Genomic DNA, 20,976 nt, shown 5'->3' with positions numbered 1-20,976 from the left:
AAACAATTGATTTATTGCATCGGCGTTTCGGTGACCAATTTATCTCTTGTCTTGGACAAGTGGATTGGCCACCAAGATCGTGTGTTACATTTGGACACCTTTGGAATTTTATTTGTGGGGGCATGCAAAGTCTAAATGCTTAGTGGATAAAACAGCTTCGATTGAGACATTGGAAGCCAACATTATTAATGGTATTCACGAGATACCGAAGTCCTCCAGCGAGTTATTCAAAATTGGTGTTTACCAACATTTGAAAGAGATTACTTTTTAAAAATAAAAGTTATAAATGGTTCTACACAAAAATAATTCTACAATAAATAATAAAGATTGCCCAATCAATTTGAATTTCCGTTCTTTTATTTCAATTTAAAATCCGTTACCTCTAAATTGATCACCATTTATTTCGGATTCCTATTTAATATGGCTTCAAATAAACTTTATAAGCTTCCATCCATTTTTAAGCATTCTCCATTTTTATTTAAAATTAGATTCAATTCGCAAATTTTAATTCCTGTTTATTTTTAATTTGCGATCACCAGTTTTTCTTACTTGCAAATTCTTACAAGCAAAAATGTATTCAGTAAAAACTTACAATTTCCCCTCAAAATAAATTGTCATTTTGCGCTCTCGCTTTCCCCTACTTTGCAAGTTCTTTCGATACATGAACACCAAAGCTTGATAATTTGTGACAATCATGAACAGACCGATTGCTCCACCGCCCGTGGCTTACATGCGTTTTTTTAATTTTTTTTTTTTTATTGAACTTTGCGACCCACTTTGGAGGAGGATTGTTGTTGAAGCTATGGTCCACCACAGAATGTGAAGCTAAGAGAGACAGAGACCCACAGTTTGTTTGGTAGTAAAAAAAGCATTAAAACAAATTTCGATTGTAGTTTTGCTTTAATTTAATAGGATAATTAAACAATTTTGAACTCTTAAAATATCTATTATTTAGTAATTCAGGCATTTACATATATATTCATATGTAAACACTTATATATGTTTTAACAATAGCTAATTTTTTACGTAGGATTAAACACAATCATGAATTTGAAGATTTTCTGTATACACATTGATTATTTAATTATAAGTAAATGAAATACAATACAATATAATGAATTTTCAAGTTATGGTACAATGTGAGTTGAATTCAATATTTAATTTTTGTTGGTTATTCAAGTAGGTATTGCTCGTTTTCCTTATGCCCTTAAGATAATCAAAACAGTTCATTAATTGTTTTAAGAGTATATGTATGTATGTATGTATGCATGCGTGTACTACTAGACATACATACGTATTCAGGCTTTTAAAGAAGCTTTTAATTAAATGCAGAAGTGTATGCAAGTTTACTGTATTTAAGTATATCTATTCGTAACTAAATAAATATTGCATTATGACTATGTGGTATGGAATATATACATGTGTGTGTGTGTGTACATCAATGGTGTGGCTTTTCACGGTCGCACGAGTATTTCCATGCTTTCTTTTAGTGTATATTACATATGCTTCCTGTAATTTAATTGCATATATACGTATGTAAATTTTTCGAAGTATTTTTTAATAAAGAAAAATATAAATAGAAAAAATAACAGGTAATAGATAATAGATAATAATAAGAGAATAGGCGTTAGGCAAATATGTAGTATTACGAGTATAATAATAATAGGTAGCACACACGCCTTTATGTATGTACATTTATGTATGCAATTTTTAGTAGTGTACCTAATATGTATAAACGTACTTATATATGGATTTCCAACCCTAACTTCGTCAGTTCACAAAATGTCGTGTATAATTTGGATATATGTATGTAGTATGCACCTATGAATTAATATCTCACGATTTTTGAAATGGAATAATCAACCTTAATATTTTATTAACACTGATAGGTAAGATTGTAAATAATCCCCAAGTTTATGTACTCATAATAAATGTATTAGCTCTCGTAACTTATGTACATAAATACTAATGCACATACATAAGTATATGCATACATTCATTATTTTGTTTTGAGATGTGAATTTGCGCTTGCTGAGATCTGGTGGTTGGCTCTGTTTGGTTTACTCTTTGCCCCTTTCAACTCAATATGTATTATTTAGTCTAAAAGCAAGTAGGGAAAAAGTTTATTAAAATATAGTAGCATTGAAAAGTAAATATAGGCAAACGGACATCGAACCATCTCCGAGGAAAGAGAGTTGAGTGTGTCTTCAATAGTTGCTTTATGTCGGTCAATTTTTGATGTGTTAATGGGTGAAAAGCTCTCTGGAAAAATAAAAAAGAAATGTTCAAAACCGGCTTTTAACTTTACCCTCAGTATTTTCTATACCAATGTCACCACTAGAGCTGGAATCTGTAAAACTTGGTGTTCCCTCTGTCCAAGTGGGCGTTGAACCCTCGCCAGAAGCAGGTGGTGTCCATGCCAAGCCTCCACGTGATCCATATTGACTACTGGATGATGTATCTACAGCCAAATATGTGTCTAAGTGTATTTCAGAAATGCTAAAATTGTACATAAAATAAATGCTGTTGTAAAGGTGCGCTCTTGCATTACTTTTCTAAAGGTCAACTAAAAAAGTAAAGTGCATAACTAACCAGAATGCAAACAAATTCCATCAGGTGTTTTATGATGTTTTCGATTGACTGGGCAACAATGATGATTGTCACTTAATTAAAAAAAAGTTAGGCTGGTTATTTTCACATTTTTGTGTTTAAAAATAGGCACAAAAAACCGCTGATTTTATCATTTTCCAACAATTGAAAACGATTGAATAGAAATATGATAGTAACGATGAACGCACTTCGCAAAGCATTTTGTTATTTATATACGTATGTATGTATGTAACGGCCGCCGTAGCCGAATGGCTTGTTGCGTGACTACCATTCGGAAGTGTGTAGGTTCGAATTTCCGTGCGTGAAACAGAAAAATTATAAAAAACATTTTTTCTAATAGTGGTCGCCACTCGGCAGTCAATGGTAATCCTCCGAGTGTATTTCTGCCATGAAAAAGCTTCTCATAAAAAACCATTTGATGCTCACAGTCGGCTTAAAATTGTAGGTCCCTCCATTAGGACAAGGAGCTCCGCCAAAAACCCGAAAAGGGTGTAATCCCCAACTATGTATTTATATTTATATGTATGTACATGCAATTGATTCGGCTGATTTAATTTTTACTCAACCCAGAGGCAATAGCTAAGCTCATAAGCTTTTCAGCAGTTTATTGTATTAAATTTAATAACAACTGTCGGACGCGCAAAGCTACTATGAAAAGGGAGATTTATTTTCAGCATATTCAGATGGCAGAATAGTCAACTCCCTAAACCCGAATGTGATCTTGAGATAATATTCATTTTGTTAACAAAAGCTGGCCTCCATCGCAGTTCGACTTGCGCCTTTCGCCTTGCGTCTTTTGCCTTGCGTCTTTTGCCTTGCGCCTTTTGCCTTGCTTTCAACTCTTAATGAGAAAGGGAAATCCATTCTGGGAGCATTTGAATACAAACACACACCTAACTCAATTTATCAACCGCTGATTGGTTGCTTTTGTATGATGAGCATTCGGCGTCTTCATAGACTCATCAACAACAATCGCTTGGGTATACACCTACACACGGGTCTGTCAAATGTTAGCGCTCATACATACAAATACATAGGTAAATTGGGAGCTCTCTTATTGCTAAATTTGTAGAAACGGTCTAAGATATTCGTCTATAGTTTAATTAGTCATATATGAAGACAGATGCCTCAGAGATGTGTGTGTGTATTACTGTAATGAGAATACGCAAACATGCGTTATCGTATTTAATTTTATAACTAATAGAGAGCTTATCAAAAAACAGGAATTATATCTGAAAACGAGTATTTTTTCAATTATGTAGCACTTTATTTACAAACTACAATGACTTCTTTTTCTTTTATATCATACACACTTTCTTAAAATATGAGAGTTTGCAAAGTTTTTCTGAAACATTATTTTCGGCACAGAAAAGACTTTGCAAACGTATACCCTTATTCATAAAAATTAAAATTGTTTCCGTGCCGTGTCCCTTTTATTGGTGTTTGTAATTTTATTATTAAATTATATGTATGTATCGTACATTATTAACGGGATTACTCACTACTCCTCGTTTGCGTGGTAAACTTGCACTAAATCTACTTATATTGCAGTTCATAAGGTGCATAAATGAAGCTACTTACATGCTTATCTACACAAAAACTGCAGGGGAAGACTACACTTAACCAGTCAAGGTTGGATTAAAAGGTTTAATATTTTTCTAACAAGGCATATTAGTCCTGTTCCTTATTCCTACTATTAACTAACCTCCAAAGAAATATGTGGATGTGATTGAGGCTCTAATTAAGTACACGCAGAGAAAACGTACTAGTTTTACGCGGTGTTGATAGATTGAATATGCAAGTGATAGAAAATTCATTATTTTACCGATAGTTATAATTTGCTTGTTATACTTGCATTTAGGCAAAAAATCAATACAAATAAAACCACGTTAAAAACAACCACTTGAACAACTTGCGCCTGCGAAAATAAAAAATCTGGGCTAAACGGCTGGATCAAAAGTTAAATATGCTAGACTTTAAGACTAAAGAATGGACACGAAAAATATTGGTCGGACGAAAATCATTATAACATAAAATGTGTATAAGATATCAAAAAAATTGTCTTCTTTAATAAGCGTACCATATTCTACAAAAAACTTATATCAATTCTCTTTGTTATAAACAAAATAGCGTAATTTACATTTGACTTCTCTCATTAAGCGATGAACATCAGTTTTTGGTACGGTATCTGCTGCTCTTTGCCAAATCATTTTAAACTGCTGCTCAGTTTTAATCTCTTTTATCGTTTTTAGCATTTTTCTTTTAACAATTGCCCAATATTTTTCAATGGGTCGCAAGTGTGGGCAGTTTGGTGGGATTTTCATACCAATTCATGGCAAGACGGCCATAATGACTCGATGCTAAATTGGGCCAGAACAGAACTGAGTCTTTAAGTTGTTTTATGAATAGCAATAAACGTTTATGCAAACACACCTTCAAATAAATTTCTAGATTTTTAGTGCGCGTGGTAATGGACTTTTGGCTTTTCAACCTCATTGGCAGATAGGTTGCCAAACCAAATATTTTTTAAGCAGCTTGTCCAACATTTTTAGCTCTCTTCGTTGACGTATGTTTCATCGTCCAAAACCACACAGCCATGTTTATGAATGTCTCGACTGTATAATTTGTGACTGTACACATCTTTTTTTTCTTCCACTTTCAAGCCTTTGTTCAACCGACAAGGTTAGGTTAGGTTAACCTGGCTGGCTGAAAGCCGTCACATAGACCTATTGGATTTTAGTGTTACCAGAGCTAGGTTTTTACGTTTCATCTTGTAATACGTTTGGGTCTTTTGCGAATCTAAGTAAATTTTGAAGCTTTTACCCCGAGAGGCGTTCTAACTTCTCATATTGTAGAGCTCTTAAGCATTTCAATATGGTTCTAGCTAACGCAGGTCAAGAACATAGAAGGTGTTCTAGCGTTTTCCTCTCTTCCAGTTCGTTGCAAAATCTGTAGCTATTGTTGTTTGAAATTTCTACCTTGTATGGTGTATCGTCGCAAATTGTGGCCTGCCGGTATACCTATGATAGCTCTGCTTTCTTCTCTAGAAATGTCTTTATGTCCGGGTACCCAATAGCTATGGCTTCCTGCTTTTTAGAACATTTTTAGATGAAATTTCGTATGAGTTTATTGCTTTTATCGCTGCTTGGCTTCCAACGTATATATTTATTTTGGAGTTGCTTAATGCCTTTGCGAATGCTATTTTCGCAGCCTTACCAGCAGCAAAGACTTCTGCTTGAAAGATATTGCAGTGGTCGGGGAGCTTAAATGGCCGCCTGATGCTTATCTCTGCGCAATAGATCTCTGCTCCTACTCCTGCTGACATTTTCGAGCCATCGGTAAATATATTAAGATCATTTGGGTTAGGCTTCATTCCTCTTTTTCATCCGTTTTCTTCTATTGTTGTTCGGAATTTCTTCACTCGATTGCTTTTCAGAGTCATATAGTCTGTCTTGACCCTGTAACTCATGCCTATTGAGCTATGTCCGAATGTTGTACAAGTAAATTCGCTTGTCGATTCAATCGACAAGGTTTCATTAAACTTTTTTAACACTTAAGTTACTGTACTTTCCACACTTTTTAAAGCTTTTGCTATGGCACTGAGCTTTGTGCAAAAATCACACATAACCGAACATATTTTGAAGAAAACGTAGAAGTGACGAGAAGTAAATACGTCAATTAATAACGACAACAAACACTATGAATACGAGTACTAATTTTTTATTTACAGTTAATTTTCCCCAAGTGACGAGTAAACAGAATCGACTAGTTTTTTCATGTACATTCTTTATCCAAAGAGGTGGAATACTTCGTTGTTGGTTTTCAGAAACTCGTAAAAAAGAAAGTAATTACGTTTTTTTAACCCGGTGCACACTAGCGCATGAGCGCGACTCCACTAACTTTTTGGTGAATGAGTTAATACCACAACCACTTTCTCAAACTCTGCTGAACCTCGATATTCTTAAATATAATTTATGAAATTATTTAAATCGTTCAAAAACCATGCGCATCTTCAATATAACAGAAATTTCGTATTTTTGGCCACGCCTCAATTAATGACCATTAAACTTACTCAAAAGTTCAAAAACTGTTATTTCCATAACAGAAGAAATCGGTAAAACGGGGTGAGTTCGAGTATATGCAGCTTTTTCGAGCTATACTTTCGATTGCTTTAACTTATTTGTCAGCACTTTTTTTAGTTTTACAAATTATTTATATACAGGTCCAACGTCGTTGGTAAAATTAAAGAAATGCTGACAAACAAAATTGACACTCTTTGTTTGGCAGCGCAAAATGTGCAAAAGATCGAACATTTCAAACAAATATTTGAGCAGTTCAGCAATGGACGAGTTTCGAGCGCGTATCGAACTACTCGCACTGCTGGATATTCGGGTATCTGGAGCTCTAGTCTTAAGGTCTTAGTAAGAAAAGTGGTGACATTAAGACATCAGCTTCTGTCCCACAAAATGTTTTTCATTTGTCATTTTTCTTGTTAAAACCTCCCATGCAATAGGTTTTTCGAGTTCCATCCGCATGTTTATATGTTAAACGAAGCAATAAATTAAAAATAATAAGTATGGTTTTACTTGTGTTGGTATTTGATTATAAAGTTCTGCCCTATTTATATTTTACTGAAAATTCCGATTCTGACCGAACTTACCTATACATATTTTTGAAAGTTGTATTAAAAATGGAAATGCATATTTGAGGAATTACTTTTGCATGTTACGAGAAATTTCACGAACATATTATAACTCAACATATGCTAAGGTGTGCTTTGCTTATAAATTATACAAACACATAATAAAGTTATTTTTATAAGAGTGATTAACGCAAACAATTATGCATTATAAACAGATTAACGCCATTCATTAAAGCAAGCGGGCAAGCATGACAGCGTATTAAGATTACCTGACAATATCGTCCTTTTGGGAGCCTCGAAATGCTGGACCAACATTCATTTTACGCTCGTGATAGTGATGAGATTTTCTACCAAACGACGAACTATTTCTATTCGTACTGTCTTCTGATATATCATCAAACGCGGGTGGAGGCGTTGAGCTGCATGAAGGTGTTGAGCCTAGCGATACATGAAAACAATGGGTTAATAGAAGGAAATAAAAAAAAACTGAACATGAACATAAGGATTGGTAATTAAATGCGTAAAAAGCGAGGAAGCTGTTTGTATGGTATGAGGGAGGAAAACTAGGACGAACAAGCAGCCCAATAGTACAAAGGCGCTCCATCTTAAACGGCGTAGTCATTTGAAAAGCTGGCTTATATTATATTTAAATCCAAGTAAACATATTATATTTTAACGTTCGCCTTTTATGCCCCGTTTTTGCGTGCTAGACACTTCTGTGTTATCGCTTTGGCTCTCCGTTGAGACTGGAATAGCAGGAGGTGGACGAGATTTACGTGGTCTAAACTTTGATTCTATTTCTTTTTTAACTTCTACAAATGTGTTTACAGACTGCAGAAGATTTTCTTCATGATCCACCTCAAACCGTTCATCTCGTAAAGCCATGTCAGCATATTGAAACATTCGCTGATGTTTGTTATTTTTTTGTGGAGATCTACGAAATGTTTTCGGTTTATTTGTTGTATTAGTGAGTGGCATTTCTATTGGTTCCGGCTCAATGGGCGGAAAATCGTAAATAATTGATCCAATCGATGGCCGTCCAGGGCGGGATATAATACTGTTTTGGCGTTGAAACATGTCGACGCGATGTAATAAATTATATCGATAGGACTTATGGGAACGCACCTCTGAACGCGCAGTAGAATATGTCGATTTAATAGAATCGCTTGGTGCGATTGAGCGGCATGCTTTGCGATTTTTCGTTGGTGAATGTACCGACTCTGGATTGTTTATAAAAGGGCGTGACGCCTTCCGATTCAAAGCCGACAAGGATATCTGAGGCGGAGGTGGCAGTGGTGGTGGCATATCAATGTCAAATAAATCATGCAACTCCAACCAGTCTTGTACGTTACTCGGCGAACGTCGCTCGCCGAAACGCGGTAGCGGTTTTTCATTGACTTTCAAGAAGGTGTTAGTACTATTGGAATCTTTTGGTTGTTGTTCTTTTACTGTTTTAAATGTCGATTCTGTGCTTGGTGATATACTTTTGACGGGAAGGTTCATTGTGTCTGTTTGCCTGATATTTTTTCGGTTGTGGCTGCCATTGGAATATGTACCTGTATTGGAAATTGCACGGGCCACCTCGTCGTGCCCATCACTTTTCTTGCGTCGAGGCGAACCTCTTGGTGGCACTGGCGGAGGGACCTTGGGTTTTCCTGCTCCACCACCCGAATGCTGAACAGACAACCGCGGACCCGCCATGCGCGCTGCAGTGGTTGTGGAAGCAGTCGATATAGCTGATGTGGCCATATCTGCACTAGAAGACAGCAGCCCAAGTGATGGTTTGCTAACTTGTATGTGCGTCTTGGCGCCGGAAGTGTGAGAAGTATGTGAAGGAAAAGCATGTGTTTGGCGATGATCGAAGGCGGACTCCGCTGTTTGAAGAGTATTTTAAAATTAGTTAGTGTAATAGTGAGATGCTCCATGATTTACTTACATCGATTCTCATTCTCATTATCAATGGACCGTTGTATTGCCTTTGACAAGCTTTTTCTCTTTGAGGGAGAGTGCTTGAGTGCTGAGTGAACAAAACATTTAAGTCAATTTGAGCTCAACATTTAATATTGAGAACAGTGTTTATAGATACCTACCAATATAACTCGTTACCAACGTACGAAATTTTCTATGATTTCCTTTTATTTCAGGCAGATCCACTTTTGTTGCAAGAAAACAGTAAAATTTCATTCACAAGCCGTGGGTTATGAATACTCCAAAAAACAAAGTACAAAAACTTACATGACGGTATTTTCCTAAACACGGTTTTGGCCATAAAATTTTGGAACCTTTGAGCGTAAAACGATGGTCGGCACACTGATACAGTGTCCTAGAAAAACAAAAAACTAATTTTAAAAAATCTCTCATGCATAGATGTAGACACACAAAGAAGTTTGTTTAAGCAGATGGGACAAATTATTGATATATCAGTACCAATGCGAATCTAACATACCAAGAAATGCTTAGCCCAAAAGCAGAGTATACGTAACTCATTTGTAATTGAGTCAGTCAGGCCGAAAACAGTAACATAGTTACCACATGTCCGAGTGCTCAAGAAACAACCAAATTACTGCCTTAAAAAACCACAAGTCCCCAGGAAGAGATGGAATTGCAGCTGAACTTCTGAATGTGGACCCGACAACAAGCACCCAAATAATTATGCCACTCATTGAAAAATATTGGGAAACCGAATCGCTGCCAGAAGAGCTGAAAGAAGGAGTGATTGTGAAGATCCCCAAAAGCGAGACCTTACAGAAAGGTGCAATTGGATTGTATTACTCTATTTAATACAGTAAACAAAACAATAGCTCAGATAGTTGGCAAAAGAATTGCAGCAGAAATACATCCAGAGCGGAGACCTGAACATTGTGGCTTCCGACAACAAAAGTTGGGCATAGACCTCGTTAACAGCTTAGGAATCATGGCGGGGTAGTCAGTCGAATACTACCCCGCCATGATTCGACGCTATATTTCTGTTTTGTTGACGTCAAAAAGGCATTCGAATGACTCGTCCACGATTTAAAGTGGAAAGCACTGGCCTCTAAAGGAGTGCCGTCAAAGCTTATATCGATCATCGAGAGCTTATACCAACAAGCCATTTGTAGAGTACAACATAACAACATAACGAAGCAACAAAATCCCACTGGGTACTGGGCTCCGGCAGGGCTGCGTTTTGACGGTTATGACGAATTCAATGCGCGAAACAAGAGTGTCGCTTGAGGTCTTGACTATGCAGACGATATCTGCCTGCTTACGTATAGCTTTACTGGCATGGCAACAAAAATTCAACGCCTTGCAGCTTGCTATGGCCTCAAAATCAATATTAACAAGACCAAAACACTACAAATCCACACAACGAATAACACCTATTTCGCAATAAATAACCAGCCGCTCGAAGATGTTAACTCCTTCTGCTACCTGGGTAGCATTATTACCGCCGATAGCGGATCTAGAGCTGATGTTAATCACAGACTTTAGACAGCAAAGCAAGGCAAGCCTTTGGGCGATTACAATCACACATCAAAATACAAATTTTCAACTCCAATGTAAAGTCAGTAATCCTGTACTGGCTGTGAGTCGTGCAACTTGCCTGCTAGCCATATACAAAAAGTCGTTACGAAAAACAGACTATGGGAGATAACGCAACAAGATGCTATTAACGTTGAAGTTAGGAGAAGAAAATGGCGATCGATTGGCCACGTCCTGCGTAGACCAACGGGCGACGTAACGAAAATGGCTATCGAATGGAATCCGCAGGGCATCCGTAGGTCAGGATGCCCAGCATCCATTGGAATTGCAGCCCAAAGCGAGAGCAGGAGAGCGATAAAATCCCTACCTTTAGATAGAGATAATAGGAATGTTTTATAACGGTCTTATATTCCTTGTAGGAACAATTGGAAAAAATATATATATACAGTCTGTGTCAGTAAAAAGAAACCGCGATTATTCATGAAGTATAAAAGATATATATTTAAATTTTTTTTTAAATGAAAGTATGTACAAAACTACGAGTCCCAATTACTCCATCGTTGTCGAGTATAACCTGGCATCTTCTTCATGCTTTGAACCAGCATTTCTGTGTAGCTCGTCGACAAACAATACTAGATTTTGCGAACTTGACGCACGAGTTGTTTTAAATCATGGACTGACCTTCCGGCAAGATGCGTTTTCATAATTCCCCGCACATTTTCAATGGGGGGTCTGGGGACTGGGAAGGCCAGTCCAATATTGTGACGCTATATTCTTGTTTTGTTGTTTCTCAATGTATTTTTCTGAGAGCAGTGGTTTTGATATGTTTGACTCCTTCAGTCGACGTTTGATGGTCTTGATACTCACATCTATTCCCTTTTTAGTAAGAACTGATCGTGCTTGGCGTAGTCACAAAGAACGGTCCCGCTTAAAATGTTGGACCATCATTTTATCCTGCTTTTTTGTCGTCACTCACTTCAAACCGCGCTCGGAAAAGTCAACAGCACTTTTGTGCACCTTATACCACTAATTCCACATCACAACAAACTTTTTTGATTTTTAATCACTTTTGCAGCCGTGGCGTAAGATAATTTCGGCCCTTTCGAATGCGTGCATAAAAATACCGCCTCAAAACGCTTCGCGTACTTTTCACTCACTTTTGTTTGGTTACGTTTACGGGAAAGTTTTGAACGACACTAACCTGAGTTAGCACTTGCTTCGTAGCCCTTGAGTGGGACTATTACGCAGCAAAAAGCAGAACGAAATATATTATATCCTGAAGTTAGAAGAAAAAAACCGGTTCTTTTCTTCTGACACAGACTGTACATATGGATATTATAGAGAGTGTGAGGTCTGAGTGCATAAAGGAAAAAGGAGAGGTTTTGGAGTTGATTACCCATAATTGCGAACTTTTTATTTTACCTTAATAGCTCCCCCATGTTATCGGGGAATAGCCTAATTGAGGCCAGTGATAATCCTAAAGGATGCTACAGGTTATCTACGGATTACCACTCCGCATGGTCGAAAGTCATGCGAACTCATGAAAACTCTTGCTATTGTGATCAAAGAGCACGAATGCAGTATAAAATGAGCCGATTGAGATTGTTGACATGTGATTGGCGAATGAAATAATCAGCAAATGGCGCAACTTGCTTTTGGTAGTTGCGTATTTACAGGTGCGAGAAATAATAAGTACCACTAGCTTAAACAATACCAAGTAATTTCCACTGGAAGGAAATCGAAGTTTGACTTAGGCTGGTCGAGATTATATTGCAACTTACCCCATCGTGGATGATACTCTTGAAAGTATGCTCAAGCTTCTTTTTTAATCTGTAAGACTGCAAAATATCAATAATACCGATGTACAGAAGTAGTCGCTCGCCTTTTTCACTTCTGGCAGGAATTCCACCGGGCCTGTGGTTGACATATTTTTATATTATTATTACAGTCAAAAAAGAAAAAAAAACTCAAATGTTCTACTCACGGAACATCGTCTTCGTCATCAATTGGTTCGCTCTCTGCTTGAATGCTTTCCATAGCTGTAGAGTGTGCCACTAAACGTTGTCGATTTGCTGACCTGTAAAATGAAAGTTTATTTTTATTATTTATTGACTATAAAAAGGCATTTGAAAATAAATACAGAAAGCCAGAAATAGCTTATAATATATTAGTTTTCCTCCAAAAAAATATGTAGCACTAGGGATAGGTTGTTACTAGGACAACGCTATTCTGCAGGGGAGGATATGTGAATAAGTGTAATATTTAGTGGAGATGCGTTGCCACACTACGTTTTACCTGGATCCTGTTACACAAATCTATTTTTTATTCCAGGTGGTAGGTAGACCGTGAGGCACTGAATAAGCCTGCCACCATTTTTTTTAATATTGTTGAAGGTGTATCAGTGTATATGTAATTTATATGTTCGCGCAGAACATGTTGCAAATATCGTATGATTTGCTTAAAGGATTGCTTTAAGAATTCCGTACAAATTGGAAAAGACCTGGAGGAGCAATACGTTCAAGAACTGTACGCAGGAGTATGGTTTTAGTACATGGAAATTAGCGCAAAAACAACTTTTTCCTAAAAACAAGAGTCTTGCTCGGTGGGAATTGGCAAAATCGCAACGTAACTTGTTTTAGAGCAGTGCAAAACTGTAATGTGGTCGATTTCAGGGTCCTTTACTCTTTGTTGATGGAATGATGATCGCCCAAAAGTATGGTCAAGTTGTATCCAATTGCATCGTTTTCGTCGTAGAACGACAATGTGGGCATACTTCTGAGGTCATCTTTCAGGACGACTCCGCACCATATCATCGGACGTAATGGGTAAGTTTTTAGACGGTACTAAATCAACGATATATTTCCATGTTTATGGTTAAGAAAAGTGTCATCTGTCGCCATTTGGTTTCTTACAGGTGCAGAAAATGTTTGCAGATTTCAGACTATCGCATATAGCGTGGGCAAGAAATTAACCCGACTTAAACCCAATTGAGCATCTATGACACACGATGAAGAAAAATTGGCTCAACAAAGACTAAACTCTTTCCGGCAGAACTGAGAAAAGTGTTTAACAAGGTATGGGAACAGGAAATTCCAAACGAATTTCTCGTTAGAGCAGTAGTCTATGGCACTTGTTTTTGTAGCACTCAAGACTTACCGATTACGATTTACGCCCGCAGAAGAATCTCGTTCTCCCGCCGCTCCGCCATCACCGTCTTGTATGTCTTCAACATCGGAATCTCCGTCCAAGGGAATTTTTGATTTTTTGCGTTCGATTTTCTTCTCTTTACTCGCCTGGTCTAAGTTATGGACACCGAGTAGCAGCGAATAATCCATTATCTTAAATGATTCCAGCACCGTGCAGTCGCGCTGAATTGTTTTAATTAGTGCGCTATACGTTTCAGCTTCTAAAAATATGCCGTTCGGATGCTGTTCCATAAAGTCGAGATCTTTGTAGGTTGGCGATTTTTTAGAACGTTCGCCTTTTGAAGCTTTTCGTTTAAATGTAGAGCCCTTGAGATCATATTTCAAATGCATTTTAACGGATGAAGGCAATAAATTATTCATAACCACCAATCGAATATTTTTACTAGTGCTCGTCTGTAGGCAGTAAAGACCAAAAAATTTTGGCAACAACGTTCGCGGATTTTGATTCAAGTTCATGTAGTAGCTGTAACATGGAAGCCACTGGTAATTCTGTTTTCACATATACATATGTACATATTTATGCTGTGCGAGTATCTATATACATAAGCTTACATATATATATACGCATATGGGATGATATTAGATGAAGAAACCGAAATATATTTAGAAACTTACCCTGGCAAAAGCTTTTGTAAAAACTCTCCCTCTTTGTGTTGGACAGTTTTTACAATGAATTCATCATCAGCTGTTAAATAAAAAATAGAACCAGATGCTCCCGGATTGGATAACTCTCGCAAGGGTGCTGAGCACATGGACATCTATATTTGAAAAACGAATTTATTAAAATTTTTCTACAAATAAACGATAAAATTATTCGACGCTACAGCTTTTTATAATAACATCTATAGTTAGTAGAGGTTTTGAGCAGATTGTGCATTTACACATACATACACATGCATACATATGGGGCTCTGTAACGTATTTGTTCAAATTAAAGTTACTCACCATAAAGTCATCCGGTTGTATGCCAAACAAGTCCCTAAAATATCGGAATGCAATAGGCGCATAAATTTTATATCTGAATTCACTGTAGTGGTGGGCTGGCGTAAGGCTAGATCCTTCAGGGGGGAAAGTTATACTTTCGATTTCGAAAAAATCCATCATTAAAAGATCACGTTTTGGTTTAGATGCCAGGCTTCCGACCTGAAAAAAAAAAAATATATAAGTAAAAAATAAAAAACGGTTTTGCTTTTTATATAAATAATTTGACCGTTATGTGCTTAAGAAGAAAAATTTCGCTTCGCCGATTACCAAAAAAATGTTAGCAACAAAAAATTCGTTTCGTTGATTATAAAAATAAAATAAAAAACTTCGGTTTTCTGCACATTTTTAGTTGGATTTTATAAAGGGTCAATCGGAGTCAAGCATAAATTGATTTTAGAATAAATCAATTGCATTTTGGAAAACGTTAATTGAGGTTTAGAAATTGTTATTATACAGGGTGGCTGATGAATTTTGCTACATTAAGAAACTCAAATAACTTTTTTTTTAGTGTATGGAATTCATTTATTTATTTTTCAAGTTGAAGGTCATTAAATTTTATTAAATGTATCTTAACTAGTTTTAAAAAGAATTGAATTTAAATGCCCCCCATGCTCGTTGACACAAGTGCGGCATCTTAGTAAAAAGTTGTTCATTGCTGCTTTGAGAGTTGCGACAGGAATAGCCGCAATTGTTGCCCGAATGGATTGTTTTAGTTCATCCAAATTTGTTGGCTTTGTTTTATAAACTTCTTGTTTACATAAACCCCACAAGAAAAAGTCAGGTGCAGTAAGGTCAGGCGACCTGGGGGGCCAACGAAATTCGGAGTTTCTTGAAATCTGTTTATTGGGAAATTTTCGTCGCAACTCTGTCATAACAGTCTGGGCTATGTGAGACGTTGCCCCATCTTGTTGAAACCACACAGAGTTGAAAGGAATTCTCTTTCGGCGTAGTTCTGGATAGAAAAATTCTTTCAGCATTTTCAAATAACAGTCTCCAGTAACCGTAACGGTGTGACCATTTTCTTCAAAAAAATAAGGCCCGACAATACAGCGTGAAGAAACCGCACACCACACTGTCACGTGAAGAGGATGCAATTCCGTCTCGTGGAGTATCTGTGGGTTAGAAGTACTCCATATTCGACAATTTTGTTTGTTCACATTGCCGTTTAAATCGAAAGGGGCCTCATCAGACATGAAAAGGCAGACTATCGGCTGACACCAAGTTGAGCAGATAAGCTTCTTGTTGAAACCCTTGGATTGCTTTGTATAGCTGCAGCTACAGCAGCGATCGTTTCCTACGTCCGAACTGGTGGGTTTCGATGATAAGGCCTTCTTGCGACTGTTCCTTGCTCAGCAAAATTATTCACCAGTCTCATTATGGTCCAACTGCTCGGGGGATCGCCGCCAAACATCCGCCTGTACTCTCTCTGTACCAAAACTACGGACTCCAGTGCGTGATAGCGGCGGACTATCCAAATTCTTGTTTGCGTGTCCCAGTTATCCATTTTAATAAATTTTAAAGATCAATCTGCTAATTAAAACAAAAATGGAACAGATAACTTTAAAAGAAAAAAAGTTATTCAATTTTTTTTTGGTAGCGGCTTTCATCAGCCACCCTGTATTTAAAAAAAAAATTTTTTTAAATAAAAATGGATTCAGACAATGAAGTTTTGGCTGCTATGGAAAATCTTGTGCTCAGCACCCTCCTTAAAAAAATAAAGAAGCTACATATTGCTTTTCACTGGGCAAATGAGTCAACGCACGATTTAATTGAAGCCCAACGTGCATTTGGGAATACTCATGCCCAGAGTATAAAGACAGCCTTAAGAGAAAAAGCATGGCAGAGTGTAGCAGAAAAGTTTCAGGAGCACGCTGAAGAGAGATGCAAAGCAAAATGAGCCAATTTAAAAACATACTTCTAAATGTTAAAAAGAATTTGACCACAAAGTCTAGCCAGGTCTGAGAACTTCAATATACAATAGATTATAAGAACGAAGTACTCAATTAGGAACATTGAAAATTAAGCTCTTACGCAAGGAATTTTACTGTCGAGATGAAAGGCCTAAATACACGCCATCAGTATTAACTTTTAGTGTAGCGATTAATTCAATTAATTTATTTAGAATCTCTTGGCTCATGCGGGCATAATTAAAAAAAAAAGTTCATTTTCAACTTGAGGAAATTCACACAAAATGATAACGTATGCTTCGTGTCTTGCTCTTTCTTTCACAAGGAAGATCACCAGGTGTGCCCATCCGCTATGGTGAAAAAAATTGTGATTCAATTGTATTTCCAAATTAACTATTAGAAAATAATTTAAACTATTTTAACCCATCAAATATATACTTAGCAATAATAAAACGTAAAAAAATTGTCTATGATTTTATGGCATTTCGAAATAGCCTCACTTTTGTGCAAGTGGGTAAAAATCAAAATTGAAGTGCGAGTGATTAACTTTCAAAAAATTAGAACAGAGTAAAACGTAAGTACTTTCTGACAAAAAAATATATATTTTTTCTTATTTCCTATACTCATCTTTCTCGACGGACTATAATTTTTTTCGCTTCTCAACTGTTTTCTATAATTTACTACTAGTTTTTATATATGGTTCCGTATAAAAAAAAAAAATACAACTTTTTCATTATTTTTCATTTAATATGTCTTATTGATAATTTAATAAAGCCATTTCTACTGTGAAACAATTTTTTTTTTTCAACGCTTTATTAACGCACTAAAGGGTTAATGATTATTTTTTCATTGTAATAGTTATAAAGAAATTATTCTTAAGGCAAGCTAGGAAGAATTTACTTACTCATCCATCAATGAGTATGAGAAAAAGTAAAAATTTCAGTCCCTGAGTATATAAACACAGGCGGTAAATTCGGGTACCAATTGCAACACCCATTTAATTAATGTGTTAGTTTTTTTGTAGACATGATTCATGTGATTGAATTGCAATATTTTTTTCGATAGGGGCAGTTCACAAATAAGTGCAACTGACCGCTTGAACAGAATTGCAGCGGACAGCGGGTAACGGGTTGACGGGTACCCACTGTCAAAATTAGAGCATGAAAATTGCTTAAAATTGCCGTCGGCTATTTTTACGGCGGCAAAAAATTAGATTTATTTTTATTTTCTCCAACGGGTTGAAGACGCAGGGTCGCTTTTCTTATAACTTGATGACAATTTGCTTGTTTACAGCATGCAAATAAATTGTTTTTGCAATAATTAGCTTAGACGAGTTGCTTCACAAATATAGCTAACGAAAAGATTTCACTACACAATTAATTTTATTCTAATCACAAAATGTCAGCTGAGAACGATCGCGTCGCAATTGTGTTAACCCACCGAATTTTCCAACGGATGTGGTTCAGCTGATCACCACTTGTCAACCGGCTGCCCCCTGCAACTCTTTTTCGGGCCTGACCTGGCATCATGGCATTTGACCTGGCATTCCATGGCAATACATAAACTCATTGTATAAGTATGTGTATATGTGTGCACGTATTTGCCCTGATATCAGGCTATTTTGATTTATTTGTGAACTGTCCTACTAGAAAAAGGAAATGCAAAACCAGTTTCATGAAATATTAACTAATGCTTAGAAATCCAGCAAGCTCATAGTAAACTATTTTGTAACCAGTTCTTTCGTCTATTGAACCGAAGTCTAAAAGTTGAAATAAACCGTTCCCACGCCAGACGGTTCTGAGTAAGCGGAACGACACAGATTTATATCCAGCCAAGGACTATCACCTCAGCAGCGTTCCCCGTATATGTATGGGAAATGTTTATGCTGCTACAGCAACACCAACAAGTTGAAATAAACATTTTATTCGTCGAAATAGCAAAGTTCAGGAAAGGTTTGTAAACCTTTTTTCTCAAGTTTTACATGACTGAACCCCACAGGACTCATATTTCATAGAGAATTTATTGCAAAGTAAAGTATACCTATATGTATGAGGCTGGTATAAGTCTAAGTTCCAACGATCTTGAATCTATGTACATAATTTTTTTGGAATTTTACTGACGCAATACGAACACAAAATTTATTGTATTTGCAATAGAAGTTTTTGCCGAATTTAAATAGAATTGTAAATAAATACTTACAGTATGCTGAATGCCCAACTGAATAGAGCCCATTATCTGACTAGTTTGAATTTTTTTATAGGTGATCTCACCGCCTTCTCCAACGCGCCGATGACCAATCTTACGCTCCTTGTCCCCTTTATTTCCATATCGGGATTGGCGGTGCTGGTTAATCTAGACGACAATATTTGAATAATTTTATGCAATAAAGTTGAAGGAAATGGATTTACTTACATCTGAACTGGATGATTGAAGATTTGGATCTGTCGAAATAAAGAAACTTTCTTAGAAACTATAACAAAACTCTAAATACAAACAATCGAGCATATAAGTTTTTATTTACTACTAATATGATATATATTTTTATTTATTACATATGTATGTATAATATATATGCGCATTCTTGTCCATATATACATATGTATGCACCTATGAAGAACTTTAATATTTACGAAAAATATTTCAAAAATGTTACATATTCCTAAAGCTTGAAATCATTTCTTTTTTTTTTTTTGATATTATGCATTCATGAGTATCCTACGTTGGAACCCCAATAATGTCAAGAAATTATTAAAAAACAACATTTTATTCAATTTGTCCAGTAAAAGCAAGAGCTGATAAATTATCAATTAAAAAATTATTGTAAATTAAAAAAACTTCCATTTTTGCTTATCTTTAAATTTGTTGTTGCACTACATATGATTTTCTTTTTTCAAAATACATATTAGTTCAATTCTAGTCATTCTCGAACTAGTATGACTTTCCGTCAAATACGAGTTTACGAGCTCGAATGTTTTCTGAGTAGTTTGGCTTTTACCTTTAACGTTTTAGTTTCAGCGCTTAACTTCTAGCGTATCATTTAAATCTTCGTCGATGAAATTAGTTATTCAAGCATAAATAATAAAATAAAATCTCCCAAGTTCACTTATTGCAATCATACGTAATGTGACACTCACAAATATAAACGGATGCACATATACACATACATACGTATGTATTTAAAACATACACATTCGCATACATATTGGATGGAAATCTATTTCATAAGCGCCCCTTGGGTGACTATGTAAAAGTCGAAAAATGCAAGCAAGTAAATTACCATCTTTAATAAAATTTGAATTTTCTGCTGTTTTAGTATTGGATGTGCTTGATAGATCCTGGTCAATGGAGTTGATAGCATCGCCAGAAGCCATTTGACCGACGTCGTTGGTTGTATTATTTTCACCAGGCACAAACTGAATGGGTACGAGGAGACGTTCATTTCATCTCTTGGCCTTGTGAACTCTGCCAAACCCTCCAGTTTCGCCTTGAACTTGCGCCTGGTAGTCTGATATAGGAGAAAATTATAAACTTCGTTAACACTTATATTTTACATATTTCTTTACTAGAAATAAAATCACTTTAAAAATTCTGAATTTTTATTTAACGATTTTGCTATGCACAAATTTACCGTCCGTTGGAAACTAAGAAAACTGTCTACTTACATACTTTTAGGCAGAAAGAAGAAACTTCCATGGAAACGGTTGGAAGTGTAAAATACCCAGATTGTTGCGCATGCAATCACCCATCCGAAATTCCTCCAACAAATTACATTGATTTGTGTTGCCATATTGTTGATATTTTCGCTTTCCAACTACATGAGTCGTCTATTTTCAAAGTGACGTAGGTATATATTTTTATTTACGCATATATTAATCTTCTTCTTCTATAGTATTATTTTAAAACATGGCGCTTATTCTGACTAAACTACAATATGTACAGATATGAAATATATATCAAAAGAAAGGTTTTGATGAGCATATTTCCGGAAAATTATAAAAATTAAAATTGGTTAATTTGTTCATGAAATATTTGCGTGTAAAGTTATCAAAATTTTCATATTGATAACAGCGATGTCTATGCAAAGCGGGATGACACACAAATATACGCATATATATGAGTACGTTTGCTTTGTTTAGCTCTCTTTCTAATGAGCACAGCATTGTAT

The 20,976-nt window shown here is 36.1% G+C and overlaps 1 protein-coding gene across 2 annotated transcripts; it reads right to left on the bottom strand.

Moving 5' to 3' along the window:
- Positions 1–943: 943 nt before the first annotated feature.
- Positions 944–20,435, bottom strand: LOC128867753 (phosphatidylinositol 4-phosphate 5-kinase type-1 alpha). 2 transcript variants are annotated; one of them, XM_054109222.1, is made up of 16 exons: positions 20,089–20,435; positions 19,224–19,252; positions 19,011–19,163; positions 14,866–15,063; positions 14,536–14,678; positions 13,871–14,383; positions 12,699–12,791; positions 12,496–12,628; positions 9,488–9,575; positions 9,343–9,405; positions 9,189–9,269; positions 8,809–9,126; positions 7,522–7,690; positions 2,327–2,499; positions 2,170–2,262; positions 944–2,100 (listed from the first exon to the last, which is right to left on the bottom strand). In XM_054109222.1, exons 1-16 carry the CDS (start codon positions 20,180–20,182, stop codon positions 2,096–2,098), a joined length of 2,346 nt encoding a protein of 781 aa, XP_053965197.1. In that variant the 5' UTR covers positions 20,183–20,435; the 3' UTR covers positions 944–2,095. The 2 variants fall into 2 exon arrangements, with proteins under 2 accessions (XP_053965197.1, XP_053965198.1); XM_054109223.1 differs by lacking the exons at positions 944–2,100; positions 2,170–2,262 and having other exon boundaries at positions 2,352–2,461.
- Between the last annotated feature and the right edge of the window lie 541 nt (positions 20,436–20,976).

The sequence above is a fragment of the Anastrepha ludens genome, chromosome 6 (genome assembly GCF_028408465.1).
Source record: "Anastrepha ludens isolate Willacy chromosome 6, idAnaLude1.1, whole genome shotgun sequence".
NCBI lineage: Eukaryota > Metazoa > Arthropoda > Insecta > Diptera > Tephritidae > Anastrepha > Anastrepha ludens.
The sequence above is the reverse complement of the archived record's forward strand: the minus strand, read 5'-3'. Positions and strand labels throughout refer to the sequence as shown.